At 40.1% G+C, this 27,405-nt stretch overlaps 1 protein-coding gene and 1 long non-coding RNA gene across 2 annotated transcripts in view; one reads left to right on the top strand and one right to left on the bottom strand.

Moving 5' to 3' along the window:
- The window catches only part of LOC145434144 (uncharacterized), a 376,188-nt gene that overhangs the window by 221,178 nt on the left and 127,605 nt on the right, over nucleotides 1-27,405 (top strand). The gene's annotated exons all lie outside the window — the stretch shown is intronic.
- LOC145434123 (alkylglycerol monooxygenase-like) lies at nucleotides 6,101-18,187 on the bottom strand. The gene is made up of 10 exons (XM_080311421.1): nucleotides 17,841-18,187; nucleotides 16,362-16,486; nucleotides 15,521-15,675; nucleotides 14,365-14,468; nucleotides 14,196-14,307; nucleotides 13,463-13,579; nucleotides 12,493-12,578; nucleotides 12,302-12,436; nucleotides 12,035-12,234; nucleotides 6,101-7,393 (listed from the first exon to the last, which is right to left on the bottom strand). Exons 1-10 carry the CDS (start codon nucleotides 17,982-17,984, stop codon nucleotides 7,198-7,200), a joined length of 1,374 nt encoding a protein of 457 aa, XP_080167547.1. The 5' UTR covers nucleotides 17,985-18,187; the 3' UTR covers nucleotides 6,101-7,197.

Genomic DNA, 27,405 nt, shown 5'->3' on the forward strand with positions numbered 1-27,405 from the left:
GAGTTGTGGAGTAACATACAAAGTAACTAGTTGACACAAACAAAATATTGAATGACTGCTAACGCATTGAGTTCATAATCCAAGAGGGTGAAATTTGTTTACTGTTAAACTAACATAACTCATATCCAGCAAAACAGATACAATCCGATGATGTGATGTTGGTCAATATCCATTTTGTAAAGATTGAGTAAATCCTCCTCCGTCAGGTGGGTGTGATTCAAATCAATAGCATGTTACACATAATCATCATTTGTATTGAGGGTGATATTGTGAAGATGATGCCGCAACAACACAACAAGTAATATTTTGTATCGGGTGTTTGTACTTTAGGAATAGCGGAGTGTGCAATATTTTGGATATGTGTGCACGGTTGTAAACTACGGTTGTAAACTACGGTTGTTCTTGGGTCTTGCGTCGAGTAAATTAGAACTATGTCTAGAATTCAAACACATCCAAGTAAGTTCTTTAGCGACTATGATTACATCTACTTTGACGAGAGGAAATGGAAAAATTCAAATGGATACTACTGACGAACACAAAGTGCAAAATGGTTTTATCAGATTTAGGTGTATGATATCTTTTCGATTTCTTTACCAGAGTGTGTTTTACAAATAATTCCAGTACACCTAACTATAGGATACATTTGGCAAACATCGTGTAAATTGTTTCTTTGTGATGGTAACGACTTTCGGCGGCTTAGTTTCATGTCGGGAATTATTATTTGAGGGTTCAAAAACAATCAATACTACAAATGAACAACAATGCAAAACACGTTAAGTGAATTACAGTGTAGCAAGTACTTCCTTGATATTACGATTGTTGTGCACCAGACATTTCTACCTGATTTGAATGCATCTAGCAAACATATTCCAATTTACTTTTGTAATGATCAAAGTGTGTGAAATGATGCGAACGGATTAGGTATTAATCAGGCGGCGGTATGACAATTCACCTAGTGTGATATCTGGACACCGGATAATGTGCGAAAGTGTTTCAATTCTCACTGCTGATTACGATGATAAAGTATTGTACCGGTTATTGTTTAACAAAGGAAATTGTTGTTTCATCTTTAGTCTTGGTTAGTGGAGACAATTACATTTGTAAAATATTTTCTGATATCCGCAATACGCTGCGTGGTTTTTACGAACACGGCTTAATCTTCCCAATCAAAACATTTCAGACATGTTAATCTAGTTCCACAAATCGATATGCTAATAACAATGTTTCTGTAAAGTTTGTTTGTATCGTAATAACCTTCAACACAACCCCGGTCTAATAATGTCATAATTTAATAATCAAGTCATGATCGACTAAAACACCACCGTTCGATTGTAAGAAATGAATTCTCAACTACGTTGGTCGGACTTTCAAATCTCGTATACTCAAAAATATTATGTTAATCTCAAGTCACCTACACCGAGTAGTAATTATTTTTTGTCTTACAAAATATATCGAGGAATAATTACTTTGTCTTGTAGAATAGTATAACAACCTTTACAGTGGGATAAAAATTATCGGTCATATGAATACAACCAGATGACTTAATTCAAGTTTGCTAGTTGTACTGATATAATCAAGTAAGTGAAAACTAGATTTTTAACACCGGCTAATGTTGTGAATAATTCTTTTTAGTATGGTAAGATGTTAAAATGTCTCTTTGGCAAACGGAAAGCCGGATCGCGAATAGAGTTGTAATGTCTCATTACTTGTTTCAAATCAATGTGCGTATAATTTCGAAATGTGACTGGATCAAAGTTGGTAGTCATGTTTGTCAAACATATTTCAATTCACACTATGCCAAGGTTCAAATATTTCATTCTGGATTATCTGAATTTACCTTTAGTACATCCCGCGAATGGATTCCGACACCGCACTATAGCATTCTTAATAATAAGGTCTCTAGGATTTTCAATCAACAATACTGGAATTTTTTGGTAATGTTAGAGTTGGCAAATGATTAGTTGTGTGTTTTTGTTAAGCGTTTGATTTCTTAATAATAAATACTACGATTGTATGTGCAATATAGGTCGCGCGCTGCGTAATCCTCTTGCAAACAGGCCGCGTTTCCGAATTTCAGAACCGGACGTATTTAGTGTGTCACACAGATCAAAACCCCGCCACGGACATCTGTTTTTTCAAAATCGCACAGCGCACTGCGCTTTAGTGAATTTCCTGTTTAGCCAATCCAAGGATTATACAAAGACTGTTAACTCCCTCAATACCACGCACCTAATTCTATAAATTTCGAAGGATTTGCTGATGACTCTCACTTTACCAAACGATATGGCATCGAACAGCGTCAGCAGTATGCAAGTCGGAGCAGTTTCAAATTTTCACGTCGGCGTCAAATTCGTCTCATCACCCAAAAGAGGTGGCGTTAGTCAATATCTCAAAGGTATATTCATCGACGGCAATAACGAAGAGATATCTTTCACGTGTTTCAATCGTGATTTGTTCGGGAAAATTGAGAAAGCATTCACCAAACGAAAAAAACTCATGATCAAATCCGGTTGGGTTCAAATTAATAAATTTACTGGAAAACCCGCTGTATTACTTGGTCGGGCTTCGTCAGTAACTCTACATGGAAAATCGAGACATACGACTGAAGAATACCCATAATTGACCTGTGAATCAGTATACGGAAATAAAGATGAATACGTATCGATCGCCGCTACTTGTGTTTCTCGAGAGGAGAAGATGGTCAATTCTGGTGCCGGAAAGGAGTTGAAATTATACAGTTTTACATTAAAAGACGATACCGGAGAGGTGGTGTTGGATCAATGGAACAAAACCTCGCTCGTACCCGGGAAGAAATATCAGCTCACTCGTGTTAAAAACTGTGTCGGCAGATTGAAAATCGATCAGTTAACTAGACTTGTCGAATTGAAAGAATAGTTTGCATATTCGTATACCGCAATACAATATTTCATTTTCACGTAAAATGTATGACCTATGTGTTTCGACAACTGGGTTAGCGCGGTGTTGTTCTACTGATCGAGGTGTGAAAATTGCGCTATCGCGGTGAAGTCGCGACTGTGAACAGCAGACTATTCTGTAGGCGCGAAACAGCGAATAAGCCGAAAGTATTATTCAGGTAGCAATCAATAGCGAGGAAAGAGAACGCGATCGGTCATTTGACACGACTAAACTACGACATCATATATCATAATTTACGATCAAACTATTTCACACTGACTGGTCTAGTGCAATAATCGATAGTAGCACGCGGTTGGCCGTGAAACAATTCAGTGCGCAGGTCATTCGGAATATAGGTCGCACTGCTTAATCCTCTTGCAAGCCACGTTTCCGTTTGTGCGGTTATTGTTGGTGACTATTCAACACCGCGCGAGAGATGCCTGAAAGTACGAATCACGACCGCACCCATAAGAATTACACATGGCGACTCATCACAGATCCCGTAAGAATACATGACAGACACATTTATCGTCGTTAGCATGTCGCCGCACGTATACCCTAAAACATTAGCATGCCACCACGAGTTTTCACGTTAGCATGCCGCCGCCGTCTATACCCGAAAAAGGTAACCATGTCGCCGCACCCATAAGACACAGTGGCACCATGCGACCGCAGCCTATAGTTATAAGGGTCACCATGCCACCACGAGTTTTCACGGCACCATGCCGCCGCAGCCTATACCCGAAAAGGTAACCATGCCACCGCAGCCATAAGACACAATGGCACCATGCCACCCCCGCCATAAGACATAAGGGTCACCATGCCACCCCCGGTTTTCTCGGCACCATGCCACCCCGCCTATACTACCCCATGCAAAAAACGTTAGTTCGCGAGCGATCGTATATACTACTTTTGTGACGCTGGTACACATCCTGTCTGACTATCGAAACACGCCAATATCATCGCCATATCTTCAAAGTGCGCTGCCAAATATCTCAATGCTCCAATATATCCGCGTAGTTCGAATATATTCCTGGGCGGAGGCATTTCACGCAAGGCTCTAATCCTTTCAGGTTGTACTTTGACCGTATCTTCATCCAGCAACACGCCAAGTAGATTTATTTTCTTCTTTCCCACAAAGCATTTATTGATACTGATGGTGAGTCGAAGTTCGGCGAGTTGAGCAAACACCAGATCTAGTAATACTAGATGCTGTTCATCTGTCTTTGTTATGAGTAGAATATCGTCAATGTATGCGAATATAGGGCATGCCTTTTCTTCTTCTTCTCCCCATCCATGGGTTTTTGCAAGCTTTCTGTATTCTCGCGTCACTGGTTCTACCAATCCTTCATTCATCGATTGCTGGAATATTGCCACGGCATTTTTGAGGCCCATAGCTAAACGTTTCCAACGTAGTTCTCTATTTGGTACCGCAATTCCCAAATATTTGCGATATTGTTCTGGCACCTGCACGTGATAATATGCCTTGGTGAGATCTATCAGCGTTTTCTTCGTCCTTCCCGATGCTTTATGTATCAAATCAGATATCAGAGGTGGAACTACATTTGTAGCTTTAGTATTGTTGTTGAGAGGTACGAAATCTTGAACTACTCTCATAGGCGGATCCGGTTCACCCGTTAGCCCTTGTTCGAGGTGCCGTTTCAATGCTTCCTCTTTTTGTCTGTTGTTCTGTTTTTGAGCCACTACAAAGGGTGATGTTTTCCATTCAGAGTTACCTACTTCAATGACGCCCAATTGTAGGTATCTGTCCAGCTCTTTTTCCAATACCCTAGTATGTACGTCATTACGCAAGGTATACGCCTTTCCTACGAACGGGTCAAGTGACTCATCTTTGAGCTCAAGCGTGAACTTGTATGGTAAACCTGAATCACGTGATAGATTTTTTTCCAGGCTGCCTATTTCGTTCTTGTATTTTTCGAAGATTGGTAACCAAATCTCAGGCCTTAGCCCTTCCCATTGATTCTCAGGGTCTTCAATATCTGGTGGTTTATAATCTTCATTTGCCAGTATTAGCGCTTCAGCAGCTGCTCTTTCCAAGTCCTGTTTTAGAGTGGATTCTTCGTCTTCTGCTAGCACGAAGTGACGGACTTCCGCTCCCCAGGCCTTGCCTGTATTCTCTTGTCTCATCTTAAATTTTGCAGGTTGCTGGGTGTTTACAAGGTGATCAGTCTCATAACCCAAGCCTCTTCTGCCATTATTGCCTTCAGCTCTTACAGGTAATTTTCTACCTTGCAGGCACTTTCCAAGGCCTTTTCCTTCTTCGTAACCCATGTCTTGACACATCTTCACAGATGCTGGGCTATATATGTATAGTGGTACTTTTTCGTCGTTTGTTTCCCCTTTCGATTCTTGTAACAGATAAGATATCGGCCTTTCAGTAACAAGTTTGCTAGATTCTGGCGGCACGCGTGGCGGCGTCTTCTCTATTTGTCCTGAACACGGCATTTCGTATGTCCGTACATCGGTTCCCTCCGAGTACGACAGACTCGTTGTCGGCCTTTCAACGTTACGTGTTGAACACGGCATTTCGTATTTCCGTACATCGGTAACTTCCGAGTACAACAAATCCTTTATCGGCCTTTCAACACTTTGTGCTGAACACGGCAATTCACATGTGGGATCGTTTGCGGACTTATCTTGGTCGCTCGTCTTCCCTGAGGCTGCAGTCCTCGTATCTTCTTCAGCACTGGTTTCCCCCCCAGGCACGGAGTGTTTTTGTTCCGCACTTCAAGTCACAGCTCACCGGCAGACCTCTCGTGTCACATACGTTAAAATCACTGTTGTCGGGAGGTTCATGTTACCGTACCATCATTAAGTTACTTGTTTACGTTGGAAAACGCAATTGTGACGTCATCTTGATAAAAAGTCGCTTGCAGCCCTCGCCCCACCACCCGATATTGTCACGAGCCGCCACTGGCTCACACTATAGGGTAGTCGATGCAAATTCTGGGGGGGTGCTTGCTATATTAATCTACCTTTGCCCGGACTTACTCACGGGCTATTGTGGAAGCTGATTACATTCAACATATTCGCAAACCCCAGAATAAAGGCAGACGCCCCCCCCCCTTCCGTTTGGAACCACTATCTTTGAATAAAGCATTTAAACGGTTTTAACGGTCTCTAGGAATATACCGTTCTCCTATAATTGCGATGACAATTAGGCTTATTCAAGTAAATGAAGGTTGTTTTTATTTATATTTCATTGCAATTTTTGCGAGGGTGGTAGTCTCCATATTAAAATCAATAAATGTGATAGTAAATCGCGCGCAGCGCGAAGAAAAATATCATGCATCGGCATAAATATTCCCAAAATTGTTTTTAAGCTGATTTACGAAAAAATTATGAACCTACGTCAAGTCTTCAAAATTCCGGACATTTGGCATATTTTAGAAATTCCTCCCGGACGCTAGTTTGAACAGTGAAATTCCGGACATGTCCGGGAAATTCCGGACGTATGGCAACCCTAACTTAGGGGGCGGCATTTTAAGCGAGAGCCAGGGGCGGCAGGGGTGTTTATAAAGCTCCATGGTGCGTACCGGCATAAGGCTGATAAACAATCTTGTCAGTAGGACATGAACATGACTTAACGCTGTGCAATTACGCTCCCTGTATTTTCGAGCTCATCATTCTCCACCCGCTCTACCGATAACTCTGATAATGTGGGTGGGGAATAGTATCTCTATATAGTAATATATGGATTAACCAATATTATTGACAGAATTCATTCAAATAATTTGACGACCAGATGCACATAGAAACCAGATTCATATAGCAATCACGCCCTCCCCCAGAAGTTGCATCGATTACCCTGTAGTGTGGGCTCAAAATCATTGTTTATTTGGGCAAGAAGGGGCTGATGACATATGCTTTAGGCCCCGGTTTCACAACACACAGCCACATACTTCTGAACCGGATCGTGACCACCTCTTGTCTATGAGTAAAGCTTCGCGAGTGTGACGTCATAAGCCATTTTAAAATCCACTAGTGGGCGCTAAGGAGTGTCCGGAATTTGGGTTGCAGAAATATGGTAACCCTACCCTAAAATGTATTGACTACAGCATGGAGCTAATGCGTGGTTGTTGCTACACAAAATGAATGGGAAGTATTAAACAATAAAAGTATCAACGACCAAACTGATACTGCAAAAATCGAGAGCGAGAAAACTTAAGAAGCAGTAAAGAAATTTGCAAAATTTACACTGCGATTGAAAATTTCGAAAGTGATAAGCAGTAAGCGCAATTCGGAGACATGGAACATACATTAAGAAGATTTCTTTTTGCTACTTGAATCGGTGGCACCCAGCGGCCAAAACAATGCAGATAAAACGAAGAAGCAACACATTCCCATCACAATTCTTTCATCCAGCTTCAACCACTCAGATATAAATCCACTGTAACGATACCAAATCGAAGAGCAAATCGCACATCTCAGAAACTCCACAATCTTCCCAAACGACCTGAATAAAATGAGAAGTTTTGTTAACCAGCCCCAAGAATATTGTTCTTGCATTCATTTGGTTGTATACCTATACCGGGGTCCGGGGGTCGCCAACCCAAAATTGGTCGCGGGCCACTTTTCAAAATTCGTAGAGGCCGAGGACCCCATGACTGCAATATCGAGATAGAAATTGGCAACGCAGTACAACAACCACGTTTTGAATAGGTTCCTTGAGGCACCGAATTTGAATATTGCAACGAACAACACAATGCACTCGATCACAATGCAAATTTCTTGGCTGATTTTAGAGGGTTCCAGGACCATGAACAGAATAAAATTAATATTTTCGTAATAGTACAGCAGCGCAGCAGCTTTCCATTGATACACGTTTTATTGAATTTAGCGCTCGGCAAGTTGGTCAAAAATGGCCGGAAAGTTGCGTTTGGTCAAATAGAAAGTATAACGTAACCCAAATGCAGTGAACCGTTCAGTCTCGCTGTGTCCACACCATATAGGACACTATGGTCTGACTATAGATAACCAACCTACGGATAGGTTGAGTGATGCGACAGTCGGCAGATTTGTTGTCGCTTCGTAGCATGAAATGGCAGCGTAATTGCTAATCCCATAGATGACGACCCGAGCGCTCAAATTAAATTAAGTTGATCATATTTGAAAGCTAGAGTCGCGCTGATTTTGACAATTTACATTAAATTTTTATCAAGGCAATGGAACCACCACGAAATAGCCTTCAAAGTCTGAAAATGGCCATTGTTCTAAACAATCGCAACGACACAGCATAATGAACATAACAACGGTCGTTGCGAGGTTGCGATTGTTCCGAACAATACCGATTTCAGACTTTTAGGGGTATTTGGAGAGGGTTTTATGAAATAATTTTGAATCGCCTACGAGCTTTATACATTTTGAAAACTTCTGTTTCACTTTTTTGCAAAAAAACATGGTCTCAATATGTCGTTTACGTGAAATCGTTTGACGTGTCATGAAAAATAATTTTGCGTGCCACCCCTGGGGTTTGCCGACCCCTGGTCTACACATGTTGAAATTATAGTGACCGTCAATGTGGGGGGGGTTACGGAATATTTTAGAGATTATATTTCAACTAAAAATTTTTTCTATTTACGCTTATCGCGATTCAGCGTGACTTCAATACTTTGTTTTCGATATAATAATGTTCTTGCAATCTGAACCCACCGTACAAATGCGAGCCGTAGAGGAAATGACGGGCCCCACAAAGAAATACCAAATAGATTCGTTTGCGTCTCACGAATGAGGGTTTTTCTGGTACGTTCGGGAGATTTCAATAAATTTTGACTACACCCAGTACACCGACGATCATGATGGGAGGCCAAGAAATACATCATACATCATCACTAATTATGCGCCCAGCATTTTCAAAGACATCCCCTCCATCAGCTCTGCCGCTTAATCTGATCGCAGCGGCAGAGAATGGATAAATATTTGACTGTAATATGTGATACTACTAATAAATTCTATCACAAGGTTGAAAATTTTTCCGCGTTACGCGCGGATGGCAATCGTGAATCATACTTACTTTTCCTAACAGTTATACTGGCGATTTTGCTTCATATATAATAAGACTATATAGGAGTCTCCTGCTTCTACAATTAGAAACTATTATACGCAAGGTATATCTCAAGAAATCACTAATGGTACAGAACACTACAAGAGCTGTCTACCGTGTGAAGTTCCCAGTGGCAAATTTAACATGGGTATTTGTTAGGGATGGTGTGAACGTGAGGTTCACGTTCGCGTTCTGTGTGTGAACCTCGGAAATTTAGAGGTTCACGTTCACCAACGAACCTTGGTAGGTTCTGCACTGTGAACCTTTTTCATATATTACAATTTTTGCTTCATTATAACATCTTTGGTTGAAATTTATTGCATTTCAACGGCGGGCCACTCTGTGCATGGCGCGGGTAGCATAAAAATATCAACATTAAACGACAATCTCAAACATTTTACTTGCTTTGTTACAAAAGTTTGCTCGAAATATCCAGCTTCCTGTTTGTGAATATTAATGACTCTTTGCTATGAGCTGGAACCGCAATCACACAACATCAAGAGTGAAATACACTGCATGTAGGTAGTTAACGAATGATACTTATTCAACCAATCAATGCAATTGATATCGTTGTCTGATGTAAAAAATTTAGCAGGCTTGCGGGGTCAATTTTGATTTCATATGTTTATTGTATCATAAAAACCAAATTAGTGCGATTGGGGTGTTGGCTATACTGCTGTTCTTTAAGGGGTAATATCGGTACCAAGTACAGAAACCCGTTTTACACTCTGCTTATAATCAACGTAGCAATACTCAGACGCCGAATACATTGTCCGGTCTGTCCTAGACCGTTAAGGCGTAAGCTTATATTCCCTTGCAAGTCCTCGAAATTGCTGGCAAAGCGACGGAAGATATTTATTTTATGGGAATATTATGTCACTTGATTGTCCCAGTTGATACATTTGGCGACGTTTAAAGCGTCAATATGTACTTTAGCATTGCGGCATTATATGGCAAGAGTCGTCGCTAGGTATCGTGCACTGTACGTACATTGAGATAGGCTTTCATTTCACTGAAATGCAGGGTTAGAATTAACAATATGACGTCACGTGACGTCATGGGGTTCACGTTCGCGTTCACACAGAACCTTCCAAAAAGGTTCGCGTTCACACGAACCTTTACCTTTCAGAGGTTCACACCATCCCTTTGTCGTCCAGATAGGTCATGACGACTCTCCGTTATGTAATCGAAATATGGCCGTGCATTGCACCACTAAATTAGGCTTACTGCGGAATTTGTGTCAAGGGTGTACGGGCTTTGAGTAAAGGTTAAAAGGGTGTAGCACGACGAAAAAGGTTGAAGAGCACTGCTATAGTATACCTAACAATATGTGAGGGTATGGAAGCAATTGTATTATAACACAGCATTTGCACGCCACAGAAATTAAAGAATTCGCATGGGTGTGTGTGTGGACACTGGTGGACGCAAGTCAGAGATGGTAATTGATGCAGTTAGAACTGAATAAAAGAAGTGTAATGTTAATTTCTATTCGTGTACAAGTGTGAAGTAGTGAATTCCATGACATGTAAAATCTACTTCAAGTGTGGAGTGAGAAAGTAGAAAAATATTTGAATCGTTTGCAAAAAGTAGATGAGGGCCAGATCTCGCTTACTTTATTTGGCCAATCCCTGGTGTGAACTCCTCGACTGACGGAGAATGCCGTGCATACGTGCTATTGTGAAACTGTATCATTCTACTACCATCACAAAGGTTCAGAGGTGGCTGCTTTCGAAATTGAAAGATGCATTGGCTAACATAAAATGAGGTATTACTATGCAAATTCGTGCGCTTTTTCAAAACATATTCAGTTCCCATAATACGGAGGCTATTCAATTTGGTTGCCATGACAATTCCACTCGTAAAAACCAATGCAAATCCATCCCAAAACTGCTTATACCTTACAAAATCAAAAGTGTGAAAAAGTAAGTAGTTTCGATTCAAAAACCGTTATATTTCCACGTAGTAAGCAGTACGCAAGTAAAAGATTTGTTTCTGCTATACTTCTACTTTGTCATATTTTGTGACCTACTGACTTTGTCAAGTATAAGTGGAAGAGAGATGGACCAAGACGGATGAGTTATGGCGCAGTTTTCGCGAAGAATCCGAAAAAAGGAAAATCTAAAAAAGGTATAGAATCACAGTTCTATAGCAAAAGTCGAATCCCTATATGATCGAAAATATAAATCTCCTGCATACGATGTTTAGCAACATAAATCCACTACTCGACACCATCAGTTTCTAGCTTTTGGCAGTCCATGAGAGCGTATTTCTGACTAGGGCTGGGCACAATAATTCGAGTACTCAAATCTGAATAGAGTATTAATTTTAATGATTAGAGTCGAGTAGTAAAAGACCAATTTTGGGAGTACTGAAATTTATGCCACTAGCCACTAAGAGTTAATTTATCGATCACAATGATAGTTTCGATACTATTTTCCACGGCGGACTGCTGTAAACCTCGATTAGGCGTATCGTAGTATAATAAACCCGTAGCACAAAGCTACAAACGTTACTGAAATGATATATCTGTGAAGTCATGTTCAAACCACAACATTATCACAAAGTGCTAAGCAATAGGTATGGCCGAAAAAAATACCATATAGTCTTTAATGTGATACAGAACGTGCATTATATAATTTGTGGTCGGATAAAAGGCACATATTTGAACTTTCCACATCATTCATACTGTTGTGACGTCACAACGAGTGATGCTTGAATATTCGATTCAGAATCGAATCACTTAATTACTCGATTTTGTCCTGCCCTATTTATGACTCCTTTTCAAAACTACTTACTGACTTGAGTAGTTTACAAAGTCAGCAAATTCTACTTCCACTTGAAGTAGTTTCGAACTATTTTAGAAAGCACTACTACTATTTCTACTTCAGTAGAATTCTGGGTGGGCGGCTACTTCTACTTGAGCAGCCTTCTTGGCTTTTTTGACCACCTCTGGTTACTGACCACCTCCGATACCTCAGCGGGGGTTTCAAATAACCAATGCCAGATTAGACGTGTAGCTGTTTTTAGAGATACAGCATGAACTCACTCACATACCTCTTATCGAATAAGTATCCGAAACATGTGAGGCTCGTCAGAACAAACACACAAGACGCGACTACGGCCGTGGTCGGAATGGTAAGATGATGATACACAGCCAGATTGTAAATAGTTGTCGCCATGAGAAAGTGCACGAGCACGTAGGCATTTAGCAAGTTGCTCACTGTTGGATTATAAACTGTGGCTGGTTGCTGAATCTGTAACGGATGAATTAGGGGACAAGCATAAATGTGATGTAAATTTTGGAGGTGTATGCCGACTTACAGCAGGTATATCTTCGCGATTGCCTAGTCGCGGAGTACCCGGCATCCATCCGGGTCCACAAAGTAGGAATTTGATCTTGTTCATAAAACCAGGTGTGGTTAAAAAGTTCTTGAGAAACGTTCCATAGTGAGTGAACTGAAACAAAAACTGAATGTGTGTCAACGAATTTAGTAACAAATTGTGATACACACTTGGATTGCGTTGCTGTCAAAGGTATTGACGGGATGGACCAGGCCATAAACAACCTTTTCTTCCTTCAGCTCAGGCTGAAAAGTTCCTGAAGAATGCATGAAAATATTTATTGAATGTGAGAATGATAAGATTCTCAAGTCATTGCAAGATATGTAATAATAAACACAAGAATTCCAAAGTTTTCCACATAAAGGAACTGAGTAAGTAAGTAAGTCGGACATCTGGACAGGTTTAGACTGATAGAGAATAAATCACACCACCCACCAAAATCGAAAGCCGTTAATTTATGATTTCGGTTATCCAGCCGAAGCTTCCCCAACATGTGAATGAAATCCACAATACAAAGCTACAAGCTAACCCTGGAGCAATTTAAAAAATGGTACCAGTGCAAAGCATTGATCAGGAGGTGTATGCAATGATTGATACCAAGGAAAAATTTGTAAGAAATTTTTCAGGGAAAAATTGTCGATAAGAACTGAAGTATTGCAAAATTTCGTTCCGTTAATGCATACGAGAGCGAAAGGCTAATAGTGCAATAAATACATATATTCAAATTTTGTCACTAGTGTTGAGTCATAAATCATATGAAGCAGAAGGCTCTACCATTCTTTCACAAGTTAATAGACTACAAGAATGCGAAGTTCAGCATACTGATCGTTAATGTAGGCCTATGTACTTAACAGTTTGCAATAGACACCAACCAGCAAGCTTGGTAAGACCAGTAAGTAAACTATAAAATTACTTATACTGAATCATCTGTGTGATTAGGCATGCATATTGCATTGCAATCATATATCACATAGCATGAGTCAGTAGCAAAACTGTGACCATGTTCGTATGTTTCCTGCCTTGGATGTCACAAACATAACAACACCCGTAATAATGCAATGGATGTATAGGCCTACTTGTACATAGGCTTGAACACAAAGCACTAGCACACATAAGTTGCAGCTTACGAATATATCTCACCAAACATTCGATCCCATATTATTAAGACAGCAGCATAATTTTTATCAATACAGTAAGGGTTCCGGCCATGGTGTACGCGATGGTGGCTTGGGGTATTCAAGATGTATTCCAGGGGTCCTGAAATTGAGATTTATACACTACATTAGACATATTTAGCATTTTTCGAACCATAACAATTTCATTGCAGTTTGAGACAGAGCTGTGTGTTTATCAACACTTCATAGAAATGTTGTTTTCACTAACATGAGTAGCATTGTGCTACATGTTTTGGATGGTGTTATACCACCAATCAAGGTTTCAACGGTGGCAAGAAAGTATCGAAACTCTACTCGAATCATATACCAAGCCACGGTGCTGAATCCACAGAGCTGTGTGAAGGGATGTCCAAACCTCACAAACTGACTGCAGACATGTGGCCTGTGACCATGAAATGAATTACCGATTCTGAGCAGCCGTCCACAATGAACAAGCAATCAAAATTTAAAAAAATTACAGACAAATCTTATTCGGAGTTGGGTTTCGGAAAACAGAAGAAAAAAAACATGATTTGCAAAATTACTCACTTGGTTTCTTACTACTAGTCAAGATTGGAGTGCAATTGGAAAAGTTGGTTACAATGCAGCATGACTCCTAACCAAATTACATTTCTGATGTACGTAATCTTAATGATTAATAAAACTGGTTTTAAGTGGTGATCAATAATAATCCACCGTCTCATTTGATACGAACTCACCGATATTGTCAACAAGTTCTGTGTGAATCCAAAACTGATAAAGAAGATTCAGTTGTCTGTGTACAGCGTATACGCTAGGAGGAATAAAAAGTGCCATCGGCAGGTACATGAACTGGAAAACAAACGATTGACACATTCTTCAAGTCCGAAGTAATGCGTATCCACTTACAGCCGATGCGTAGGCCTGAGTGGCAGACTGTCGCAATGCAGTTGGCAGCGTATAGTCCTCTGAGCTGTGGTGAGTTTGGTGAGTGTTCCATAAAAAATTGACCTCTGCAAAATGTGGGAGATGAACTCAAAAACAATCATACAGGATCAGTATGTTTGTATATCGTAAGACTAATATTTGTAATGTGTGGTGGCTATTTCTTGAGCACATCGTTAACAAGAGCAGCCTTCACCCACCATCATGTTCAGTTAGTCGCCAATAATCACAACAATCGCCATAAAATATGTTTACAGATGCATAATTGTCATTTTATTTGTTTCCCCCAGCGAGAGAGGAGACTATATAGTCATCAGACATAGAATCGATGTTATGCTGTTCTGCCGCAATATCCATCCCATCGCCTGATTGTGTCGATACTCTGCAGATACAGTATCATTGAGCAGATCTGGATAGAGCTACTTGGCATTGAGCCAATGGTTCAAAATGATTATGTAGGCTACTATTTCTCCTTGACATTTGATGAGATTAAGTTGTAACCCCGAGCGGTTCTCTGTCTGGTAGGGGCTAATCTGATTTTATGGTGGTTTCATGACCATGGGCACTCGGCACCTTACAACCAGCACGCTCTGAAGACCACAGTAAATGAGCACGTTCGAGCTAGATCAGAAGAATAAACATCAATCCATCCAACATCAGGGGGAATCAAAGGTTACCATGAAGAACTGTTAAGAGGTTGTTGTAGACCTTTATGTATACTGATAGCTATATACTATTTCAATGATATATCTACATATGAATTTAATGAGTAACGTTACAGCAGGGGCAGGGATGATGCACTTCACTCTTGGGAGGCCTAATGATCAAGTACCCGCATAAATTACTTCCTTTTCCGCTAGCACGTCAACCGTCGTCAGGTGAAGCTTATTCATATCGTGCCGTATTTCAAATCAACCAAATCTTTCCAGCACTACTGTCACGAAAATTACTGCATAATTGATCCAACATAGGTTGACAAGTGATGCATTCAATGCATGAAAAGAATAATATGAAGGCTGCATAGTGCATATGCTATTGATACAATAATACTATAAACATAGTGAATTACAAAACGGCTAGATCACTATGGCAGCAAACTCATGCAAAATTATATATTTACCATGAGCCAAACGGTGAAACCAGTAATACAGGAAGTCAAACCCAAGGGCCATTAATATCCAGGTGTATGTCGACTCCCATGGAAGCTCGTATATGCGGTAATCGGAGTACACTTTGACATATAACGTCATCGCCAAAGTCCTCAAACCAAGCAATCTGCAATGCATATAAAGTTTGACATGAGTCATTTGTTTGTGCATATTTAGAAAGATAAATTGAGTTATGATTACAAAAAAATTGGTAAAAAATGTAAACAAAAATGATGTCTAATCGTAACATATGGTCAAGCTTATTTGCTGTTTACCTGTCGCACTCCCTACGTGTTCAAAGTGACAATTTTTAGTATCAATGTATACCATCTAAGCTCTATGCCAAACTATAAACAGCTTCATGGCCCATATGTTGAAAACCACCGGTTTAGACAAAAGATACTATTTGTGAGTCCCAGCAAAAACTTACCTATTTGCTTTAGATACAATGTACAATGTACATATTGTACATCCAAGTGCAAAACACCAGCAATGAATTATGCCGTAGATTGGTGTGTTATTTCAAATCCATATTGGTTTACATATCTTCAATGAAGTATTTAGCAGATGTGCAGCTGCACCTTGGTTATTACTTTATTTCTTTCATTCTGTTATCTGTATGTGGAATTGGAAATGAACACATGCACAAATTAGGATTTATTAGTCTTTAATAAACACAATGCAGGACTGGCTAATCTGTCCTGTAATTCTGCTCATTGATAGCGATGAGCTGAAGTTGATTGAGAATTATTAAACTATCAATAAAACACACTAGGATAAAGTAAAAATTTGAATTCCATATTCAAGCATTACCCAAGCATTTCACTGTACAATCCTGCTCCAATACTGGTTATTTTGTCATTCAATCTCAACTCTTTCCCTTTCGAATATAGAATGAGCGTTTCAAGAACGATCATAATGAAGAAGTGTGGAGTTGCCTGAATAGAAATAAAGAGTAAGAAGGTGAAGAACATAGCAATGTACGTGTTGTTATTCCATACAAATTATGTGAGCGTAACAGGAATGCAGAGAAAACATAAATCGGAGATTAGAGACCAAATTTCACTCTGCTATATCGTTTTCTTAGAACTGTAACTAACGCGTGCCCTGGAGCAGGGGTGTCAAACATACGGCCTACCGGGCGCATCTGGCCTGCGAGACGATTTCATCCGGCTCGCAAAGCAATTCTGAGTAGATTGAAAAAATGCTGGTATTATTCAACACATTATAACAAATGTTTTAATTTTTAGTAAGAAACACTTCAATTAAATAATCTGCCAAGACGACAAATGTCAAGTATGTTCATAGGTCACATTATAATCATCAGCCAGCGGTGTTATGGCCCACTCTTTTCACCATTAGGAACCAAGTCGCTGACATTGGCACCAGCTTCGGCAAAAAGTGCACACAGAGGCTTATGAAAAAATGGGCAGAAGCAAAAACTCCAATCCGACACCACTATATACTGGATACATTGCGAATAAAATAGTCACAAAAGCATAATTCAAATATCTGTTGTCCCACTTCTGTATCAGTTTTGACTCAAAAGGTCCCCGTCTCTACAGAAACCCTAATTGTGATTTAATACTGATCAACCGAATTCCAAAGACCGCGTTTAAAATTAAATCTCTTGCATTCCTCAACGCATACCCAGCAGGGCTAATACCACATTACAACTAAAACTGTGGGGGGGGGGGGAAATGCCAACTTATATCGTCGTTAGAGCCAGTGTTTTAGCGGTTTATAACTATTCAACCAGTCAATAATCGTATTTTTGCCAATTTCATTGTTTACGAATAAAGGTGTTACTAAAATGGAACCCCTATAATCTGTAATGCAATGTACTCTACTATTTTGCTTGTCTATTTACTCTTTATCATGTAGGCTATAGGCTTAAAATAAAGTATTCAAGTGAAAAACAACTAGGGCATGGATTTTGAGTTAACATTTTGGAATAATTTGTCTTGCTCGGCCCAAATGGTTCAAATCCGGCCGTGACGCAAGCTGAGTTTGACGCACTTGCTCTAAAGGCTACCGATATTGCATAAGTTGGATGAGTTTTTGATAAATAACATTCATGAATTTTAAGGCAAGTGTTCGATTAACAGGCTTCCATGGGTCATATCGACATTTCCCCCGACTCTTTCATAATGCCTAGTCTTGAAATGACAGATTATTGAAGAGAGTCATGTTTTAGATCGCGAAATTGTCAAAAGGGAACGTTCCTTTCGAGACTTTGCCCAAAAGCCAATAAATCATACCTTATCGTACAGAATAATATATTTTACTTACGCCTGCAACATAGTTTGGAACTTGGTTTGTATTTTCAAAGCTGGATTCAGAAGGAGTTACGAGGTAGAACATTGCGCGAAGTCCGTAAAAAAATGTAGGGATAGGATGAATAGCACTTGTTGAATTGTAATCTGACGAAGCCATCTTTATGATGGTCTTTCTGGTGTATATTTCTATAAACGTATGGTGTACACTATCTGTAAATTCGCACAAAATCAAATAGGCTCACACCTACTACAAATGCGTCCAAAATGCACCTCAATTTTAAATAAGAATGAGTGACAAAAGCACAAGATTCATGGTAACACTCGGACACCCACCATACTAATGCAGCGACATTCTACTCGAGTCTTTAAATTAAAGACTATAGACTTTTTTATCTGGAACCTGTAATGGAAAACTCATAACTGAACATATTAGTGTCTATTTTTGTGGCAACCCATTGTCATCGATACATGAGGTTGAACGATCAGATTATTTAATCTAGATAACGATCAATCATCCATATCCATGATAACCTTGATACATAGGTCAGTAACGATAATTGCCATATATCCTCTTTTAGGAGGATAAGTTGAAAGTGTCCACGAAGGACGCTCAAATGTCCTCTTTTTCTACAAAAAGTATTAAAATGCCATCAAAATCCCGACCTCGACGCAACGAACATCAGAGTTTCGTAAAAAAATCGGGTAAAACGGAGGTCGTTTTAAAAAGATAACCTTTTTTGTTAGTTAACACAGGTATTATTGGTCGAAAACTTTAAAAATTAAATATTGTCCATTTTCTTTTCCGGTAATACACCTATCAGAGTTTTTAAAAAGTGTTATCTTTTTAGACTGAAGTGGTCCTGATTTTTTCCAAATTAGACCCGAATAAAGGAAGAATTCAACCTTAGTCGATATTTCCTGATTACACGATACGCTCGGGGTTAATCCCAGAAATAGTGAATTGCATGATCATTCGTGGTGTTTCACGTTAGAGCGAAGATTCCACTAGAATTCCGCCAGGACCACTTCAGTCTTTTTAGGATCTCAAAATATGTTAAGATTGTTAACCCTTCTGCTCACAGTGATGGCACCGATCCATTGCTGATCACAGCTATAAAGCTCCACGATGACAAGAGTAAATTGACGGCTATGCTAGTTTTGAGTTATGGACCATTTGTGTTTGCTATAACAAATGATTGAATGGTAGCTGGTATAGGCAATATTCATATTGAAATGATAATAAATGATAGCAAAACACGAAAACAATCTCTTATTGTCGAAAATATACAAACTGTATTGTAAAACTGCCTCTTTCACCCTGATCTGATTGCTTGCGCTGTAAATAACCATAACACAGCGTTAATACATTGCCATCCTGCATTCAGTGCATTGTTTACATTCGTACCAAAGTATCAAGTTTGCACACAATGCAGAGTAGACCTCCTGCTTATTGGTCAGAGTGTTTTTTGCACGGATCACTGAGCCTACATTTATGTAATGTCTACTCTGCAGGTAGAGCCAGCGACATCCCTGGTAGAGCTATAAATGGTAATATTAAAATAATAAAATAATAAAACTCATGAGACATATCCAACAGATTCCGGGTAACGTTCGATTCGACATGATCTAGAATATCATGTTATTGGGCACTGTGCAATGTGCATATTCTTCGGAAGACTTTGAATGTACCACTTTACTAAAATTACACTTGTGAATCACGGCATAACTTCTGTAATTTCGATTCTTTATTTTCAATTATCTCTTTGCGCTGTAACCCTTTCCAATTCTTCATCTACTGCAATTCTGTAATCTGAGCTCTTCATGTATTACATGGTAATAACAATAACAATAACAATCTGTATTGCTGAAACTTTAAAAATTTACTCCAATCTCGCCATTTTCCATTGGAGGCAGATTGCTCCCCTGATTATGTGTGTATTTACCAGATTTACTGTGAATAAAGAAAATCATAATAATAATAAGTCGTCAGATCGGCAGACGAGCATGTCCTGTCCCCATTCAAGTCCAAAATACAAGCAGCTTCTACTGCGAAAATACTAGTCAGCGCTCGAGATAACCGGACCACTATCTGACATATCGACTTCGCCTGCCGACACATGCAATATTCATGGCTTCATCTCAGACCTGGGCAAAGTGCGACCCTCAGGCCAAATGTGGCCCGCAAAAGGTTGCTTGGAATTCAAAACATAAAACTTGCTTTTTGAATGACAAAAACAATAGGCTGTATCAGCTCAACAGGAAATTTGTTTACTTTGAAGCCTGTTCATTAATATGCCACGATTACGCTGCCTACGTACCTCGCATGCGTAATCCAGCTTCAAAATAAAGGCAATGTGGCAAAGTATGAGTAGCAATTAAAGTGACAAGAAACCACTCTTTTAATATAGTTTAGTTTAATAAACCAGTGGTTCCCAACGTGGGCGATATCGCCCCCAGGGGGCGATTTGGCAGTCTAGGGGGGCGAAAATAACGAAAGGGGCGATAGGGGGCGAAAACGGACGAAGGGGGCGAAAACAACGAAGGCGCGTTAAAACGACTTTATTGGAGTCGGGACCGTAACTACCGCACCCCAAACCCCCCAGTTGGGGGGGGGGGCGAAACCGACGGAAGCCCAAGATTATTTCGTGAATTGAGATGAATGATAGAGTTAGTTTTTTTTAAATTCATGCGAATTTTTCGAAAATTTTTCGCGCTGTGCGCGATTTCATATTTTAATGAGTCGCTTGATGTTGGGGTCCCCGTCACCCAACAAAAATACGCATGATTTATGGAAATGGGAAACTTCGGCGTCGGCCATTACTGCGACACGACGCACCAAGACATATATAGTTAGAGGCCTTGTAACATGCGACTCCGAGGTGCCGGAACGATCAGCAGCGAGAATACCTTGGCCGAAAAGGAATGGCCTTGTGCTGACCGAAAACTTCGATATATATAAATATATGTTTAGGTGTCCAGAGGCGCCTCAATGGCTGGCATCGAATGTTCCTGTCCTGGCGATTTTTTGACGATTTCCTTATCTTCTGACATAGCAGATATAGGATGTCACGAAATAGCATCATGTAAAGAAGTCAATATAACAACGATTCCGCCCGAAGATGTTTAATTAATATTTAGGGGTCATGCCTTTTCCAACATACCACATCGGCCATATTGACCGATTCAAACATGAATTATATAAATTTGTCGCGTTTCGCGCGTTTAGGCGAAATATCATGGTGACTCACCAAACAGTACGTGAAATAGGGTATAGCTGATATATAGCGACAAAAAGCCCACTGGCTGGGGGGTCTGGGGTTTGGTTTATCACCCTATATGGCCAAAGACCAACGTTTTCTTCGGGGGGGGGGGCTGGCGAAGTGCTGTTTCTTGGTTCCCAATAATTGGGGGGGGGGCGATGATCGGTGTGGAGCTTCAAAAGGGGGCGATGAGTCGAAAAAGGTTGGGAACCACTGGTTTAAACCTTCTTTGTTGTCAGTGTCAATTACGTATTATACGGCATGTGTTTAAAACTGTTACGTGATACGTTTCCAAATCCCTTATTCCAGTGGTTCCCAACCGGGGAGGAATTCCCCCCTTGGGGGGAATTTTGCAACTTTTAGGGAGGAATTCCACTTTAGAATTGTAACGGATTTCCCAAAATGTTCATGTCCGAACTGTCATGCTGGCAACCAGTTATATCAGAGCGTATGCTCCTTATAGCTGTTTTTTTTTGCTGAAAGTATGTTCAAATGCTATTTGAAATCTCTTTCTCCCATACAAGTTCGCCCTTTTTTTTGAACTAGTTGAGATGTGCTGCAGTTCGCAAGACAATTTTGTAGGCCAGCGACGGCCTCTCAATCAAATATATTCTAAGCGAGCAAATGTCGTGCCGAATCTATCACAACAAGGCCTCTAACGAAAGTATTCATCTTATATTTTCATGTCAACATTTTCATAAAGTGACAAAATATTCCAACGTCATCGATTCAAGTCAAAGAGATCGCTAGCCTTGCTTTATTTTTAGTGAACAGCTACTCGATCGAAAAAATGCATGTTAAACTTGGTGCAATGTTGCCGAAACCGGATGAGTGTTCTAAATTTCAATGAGCTCAAGCAGGAAATCTGATCACGTGTATGTGATATATCAGGGTATATATCAGGGCTGTAACCTAGTCACGAGGCTCCGAGTCACAAGTCAATTTCACTTTCATAGTTTTGACTCGAGTCAAGTCGAGTCATTTTCAATTCGCCATTGAGTCAAGTGCGACGGTCCAAGTCACCGAGCATAGGGTCGAGTCCGAGTTATGGTATTGTGACTCGAGTCCGAGTCCAATTCCTTGTGTTGACTGCTCAGTTTTCAGTTAAAGACTTGTTAAATTCACTTTTTATAATTCTGTTTGGTGATATTCAATGATTTTGATTTATAACATACTAATTTTCCTCACTTTGAGCAGTTTATTGTCGCATTCTCAAGTACCAGGACCAATAGACGAAATTCCAATAGGAAGGCCACTTTACTGTGCTTCGAAATTACAATGAAATGTCGGTCTATGCCGTCTTATAGTCACGAGTCATATGGCTTGGTTCGAGTCATGTACAATGACTCCAAGTCGAGTCAATACACAGATTGTCTCTAGTCGAGTCGAGTCGTTTCCCTATTTTGATAAAATGACTCGAGTCAAGTCGAGTCATCAGAAAATGCTGACTCGAGTCCGACTCGAGTGTGGTCAATCCTGCTATATATGAAAATACCAATATTATTGGCCAAAAGCATACGCACACTTGAGAAAAAAATGGCGAGACCAGCAAATTTATGCATACTGATTTTTCACAGCAGTTGTATTAGCGATTGGTGCATGATAAGCCGAAAACACAAATGGAAGTATGGGGTCTGTTGAGTCAAGCCTTCCAGAATTTGTTTGATTGGGACCAAGACCATTGTTTTTGGAGGTCTACAAAGTATTGTTACATCCCTGCTAGAAACATACACTCCGTACCTCGCCAGGTCTTATTCTTCGGTCAACAGGTGATTGCGCGGTAAAAAATGACCTTTTTTAATCATCGGGCAGATTTCTCCTAAGGGGGGAATTTTGGCTCAAATTTCGGCCAAGGGAGGCACGAGATGAAAAAGGTTGGGAACCACTGCCTTATTCGTAACAAGGTCAATCAATGCTCGCCATTACTGTAGCCTATGACTCATCATATTTATCACCCATAAAGGATTAACGGGCATAACAAAAAAAGAAAGCCGAAAACTGAAATCAAAGGTTTAGATTAGGCTCTAGACCAGGGGTTCTCAACCCCTTGGCTTGGGGGGCGTGAAACATCTGAAGGGGGGCGCGAAGAAGCGGTCACCTGAAAAAAAATTCGCACTCCTCGTGATTTACCTCCAATACACGCGTGTTTCTCTCTATATAGACCCAATTTCATATTTTTTTATTCTCTCATCAACATTCATAACCGACCATACCACCAAACAATCTGTTGGGGTTGCTAGCATCCCAGTTGGATTTTGTGATATGACGATAAGGGGGGCGCGAAATTTTTCATTATCAAAAAGGGGGCGTGTCTAAAAAAAGGTTAATTGAGAACCACTGCTCTAGACTTTTGAGCACTAAATATTTATATTGAACTCAGGGGTAAACCCGTCTTTTTTAGTTTTAGCCGAACATGTCACCGAGATTCAGAGTTTTAATTAATGTCGGTCTTATCTTATGACAAAAGGTACGAAGCACTCGGTCAAGGTAGGGCGAAGTTTAGAAAAATGCAAGCTTCGCTCAACATCGAGGTTAATAAGGCTGCACAAGCACATGGCTCGGAAGGCAGGGATCTAGAAAATAAGCTCTGTATTATTGCATATACATTTCAGTGCAGTACGTGGTTCTCTAACTGGGGGCGCGAAAGCATCAGAAGAGGGCGCGAAGCCGAAGTTTATTGAAAATTTGTTTATTGAAAATTTGCAAAAATGACTTGACTTGACTTGACTCAGCACTTCAAAATTGTGGATTGACTCGTGACTCGATCGGAGCAAAATTTACGAGTCAATTTCAAGTCATCAAGTAAACGGTGTCGACTAAATCAATGTATTCTGTGCATGTTCGGATTATTCACGATACGCCCTCGTAAGTCGTAACTTGTGAGAGCAACCAGTCATTCACTGATTGTACGTTTCGCTGATCCTGCATTGTTACATCACATATACACTGACCGCATGCGAAATGATCACAGCTTGCCTTGTCGTAGCAGCAGATTAATTTAATACCAACGTATCGCTGTTTAATGGACGGCTCTGTCCTTACATTACACGGCGCTCACCTTTACCAACCCTCTTTGTATGATTTGCATCTAACAAATATATTTTATGTACTTGTATCCTCACCGAAGTGTATAGATGGCTAGTGCAGTGCTCTTCAACCTTTTTCGGCGTGGTACACCCTTTTAACGTTCGCTCAAAACTCGTACACCCCTGTTCATTAGGGGTCTACAAATATGACTTATTTCCTCAAATCGTACTGGCTACTTGATAAAATTGTTTGGTTACCCAACTTAAGCCTACACACAAAATTTGGTTCAATTCCAACCAGTAGCCGCATGGCTACGGGAGAAGAAAGTTTCTATTTATTATATAAAAATTAATAACGAAAAATGTGAAATTTTTCTGTTGTGTATAAAAATAATGTTCTTCAAATTTGATTCAATTCCAACCAGTAGAAGCGGAGTTATTGCCGTCAAAAAAATTGGATTTGAATAAAATAGTATTTGGTCACAGAGTTTATTCGCAGCCAATTAGGCCGCCCGCCACGCAAATTGGAATCTATTTCGTGTCAGCCCCAAAACAGCATGACATTACGAACGATAATCAACCTAAATTTAACAGTATTGGGGAGAAAGTAGGTAAAGCTACTGCTGCAGAAGCGGTAATTCAGATCAGCGATGATAGCAGGCGCACACCAGGCCTGCCTCACACCACACACAGTCGATAGTAGCACGTACGTGGGCTGGAAGAGATGTCAGTAACCTCAGATCGTATGCCGCTATATACAGTCTATTGTCGCTAATTGGCATCACTAATAACAAAATACTAAATTGCAAATGTATGGCGAAATATTGGATATAAAATCGGCATTTTAAAACAAAAGGGTTTCGATTTCAACATGGAAGCTGTTTCGACCCTGGCTGGCTACGTCACTTCATTCATGTGCATTGCGGTATTAATTAATGCCGGGTAGGAAGTACCGATTCAAGAAGTCTGAGCTATCGCGGCGGTTTCCTCAAAAATCAATTAAAGACAAATGACTATAGCTCAGACCTGGGCAAAGTGCGGCCCGCGGGCAAAATGCGGCCCGCGAAGCCATCCTGTGCGGCCCGCGAAAGGTTGCTTGGAATTCTTAACATACAACCTGCTTTTTTAATGATGATGCGTGGACTAAAATTTAGGCTGTATCAACTAAACAGGCAATTCGTTTGCTTTGAAGCCTGTTCATTCATATGTCACGACTACGCTTCCTACATAGCCTACCTTTCATGCGTACTCCAGATTCAAAATAAAGGCATTGTGGCAAAGTATGAGCAACAATTAAATCCATAAGAAATCACTCTTTCCATAGTTTAGGTCAAACCTTCTTAGTTGCGATTGTCACATTACGCATTATACGGTACGAGTTTCAAATCGTTACGTGAGGCGTTTCCAAATCCGTATAGTTGGTAAAACCAGTCAATCAGTGCTCGCGACTGCTATATGACTCATCATCATCATCATACCTAATATCTATCACCAGGCCTGTTTATTTTTGGATAGTGGGTTTTATTTTTGGAGATTCTCCAAAAATAAGATTTGAAAACATCCAAAAATAAGATTTTTTTTATGATGTTTTTTCAAGTTATTCAGTGAAATAAACAAGTCAGAGCGATGTAAACGACCAGAAAACTCATAAAAACACACAAAAACAGCATCTATGTGTGGGAAGGGGTCACCGAAACGCTAAAACGACTTCCACTCAATCCACTTACACGTTTCTGCTGACCAGCTTGCCCCTCCGCCTTTTTACTAATAAGTTTCACAGTGCGACACGTAGACGAGACTGGAAGGCAGCTTGAGTGAGGCAAAGGGGACGGCGAAATCAATGTCAAGTTCAATGAGGCACGCAACTTCGTGGAGGATCAGAGGTTTCAAGCGCATCATTTACAAGCGCTTTTCAGGAGCAAAGGATTTGAAGATTGGAGAGTTTGAAGAGTTAGACATTCCTCCATGTTTGGATCCCTAACCTCGATAATTCCCACAATTGCGACGTTCGGGGCCGATATCTCGAAAATCAAGTGGGAGAAGGTTCTCGGCGGGGCGTCTCGCACTGATTAATATTCTTTAGAAGGCATTCTCCAGGCCAAAGAATAAATTTGTGAAGAATGTATTGCAAAGTTAGATCAAGATCACTGATGATATCTATGTGTTGGAGGACTTTGAATACATGATAATAACATACTTTTGGTGGATTTTTTCAGTAGTAATAGGGCTCAAACCACCTTCATTTCTTATTTTTGGAGATTCTCCAAAAATAAAATTAGAAAACATCCAAAAATAAGCTATTTTTGTTATTTTTGGAGAAATCCAAAAATAAACAGGCCTGTCTATCACCCATAAATGATGAAAGTTCATGTCAAAAAGAGGAAATCGAAAGCTGAAATTCATAGAGGGTTTAGCGCACTGATATTTGTATACTGGAGTTAGGGGTAGACCCGTCATTTTAGTTTTTGCCAATCATGTCGGCGGAAGTAAGGGTTTGAATTATGACAAAAACACAAATCTCTTGCTCAAGAGAGGGCGAACTTCAGGAAAACTGCAAACTTCGCTCAACATCAAGGCTATTCGAGCTGCACACTACTCGGAATACAGCGACCAAAGCGACCAAGCTTTGTACTATCCCATATACATTTCAGTGCAGTGGCTCTCGAACTGGGGGCCGCGAAAGCATCTGAAGGGAGGCGCGAAGCCGAAGTTAAATGTATTTTTTTTCGCGCGATTTACTCCAAGCTCATAGTATAGTTATTGCTCTGTGTATTGTCCAAATTTGATATTATAGAATTCCCTCATCAACAACTATAACCTTCCATGGCTTTAAACCATCCGTTGGATTGGGCGTGAACATTTTCACTATCATGAAGCGGGGCGTTCCTAAAATAAGTTCGAGAACAACTGTTTTAGTGTCTTAATAGAAGAACGTCGATAGGGGTTTAAAAAGAGTTAAAAACGTATCATATTTAACATTGTTTCGAATCATGACGGCAGATAGCTATTTCATTAATTAACCGCCACTTTCTCATTAGCTAACATCAACACTGAGCAGCATATATTAACAATATAATTTAGAAATTGAAACACACTGGATAATATAGCTAAAAATTTCCACTTGGCCCGCCAACGTATTTTCTACTTCTCATTTGACCCGCGGAGTAAAATAATTGCCCACCCCTGCTATAGCTGAACACATGTTTGTTAACTGCATACTTTCCAACACCAAACGGAACCATTGGCCGACGGCTAAATGAATAGGAGAAATATTTGCTTATGACATCACAAT

This window comes from Botryllus schlosseri, chromosome 2 (genome assembly GCF_051294905.1).
Source record: "Botryllus schlosseri isolate E-star chromosome 2, Bs_hap1, whole genome shotgun sequence".
NCBI classification, from domain to species: domain Eukaryota; kingdom Metazoa; phylum Chordata; class Ascidiacea; order Stolidobranchia; family Styelidae; genus Botryllus; species Botryllus schlosseri.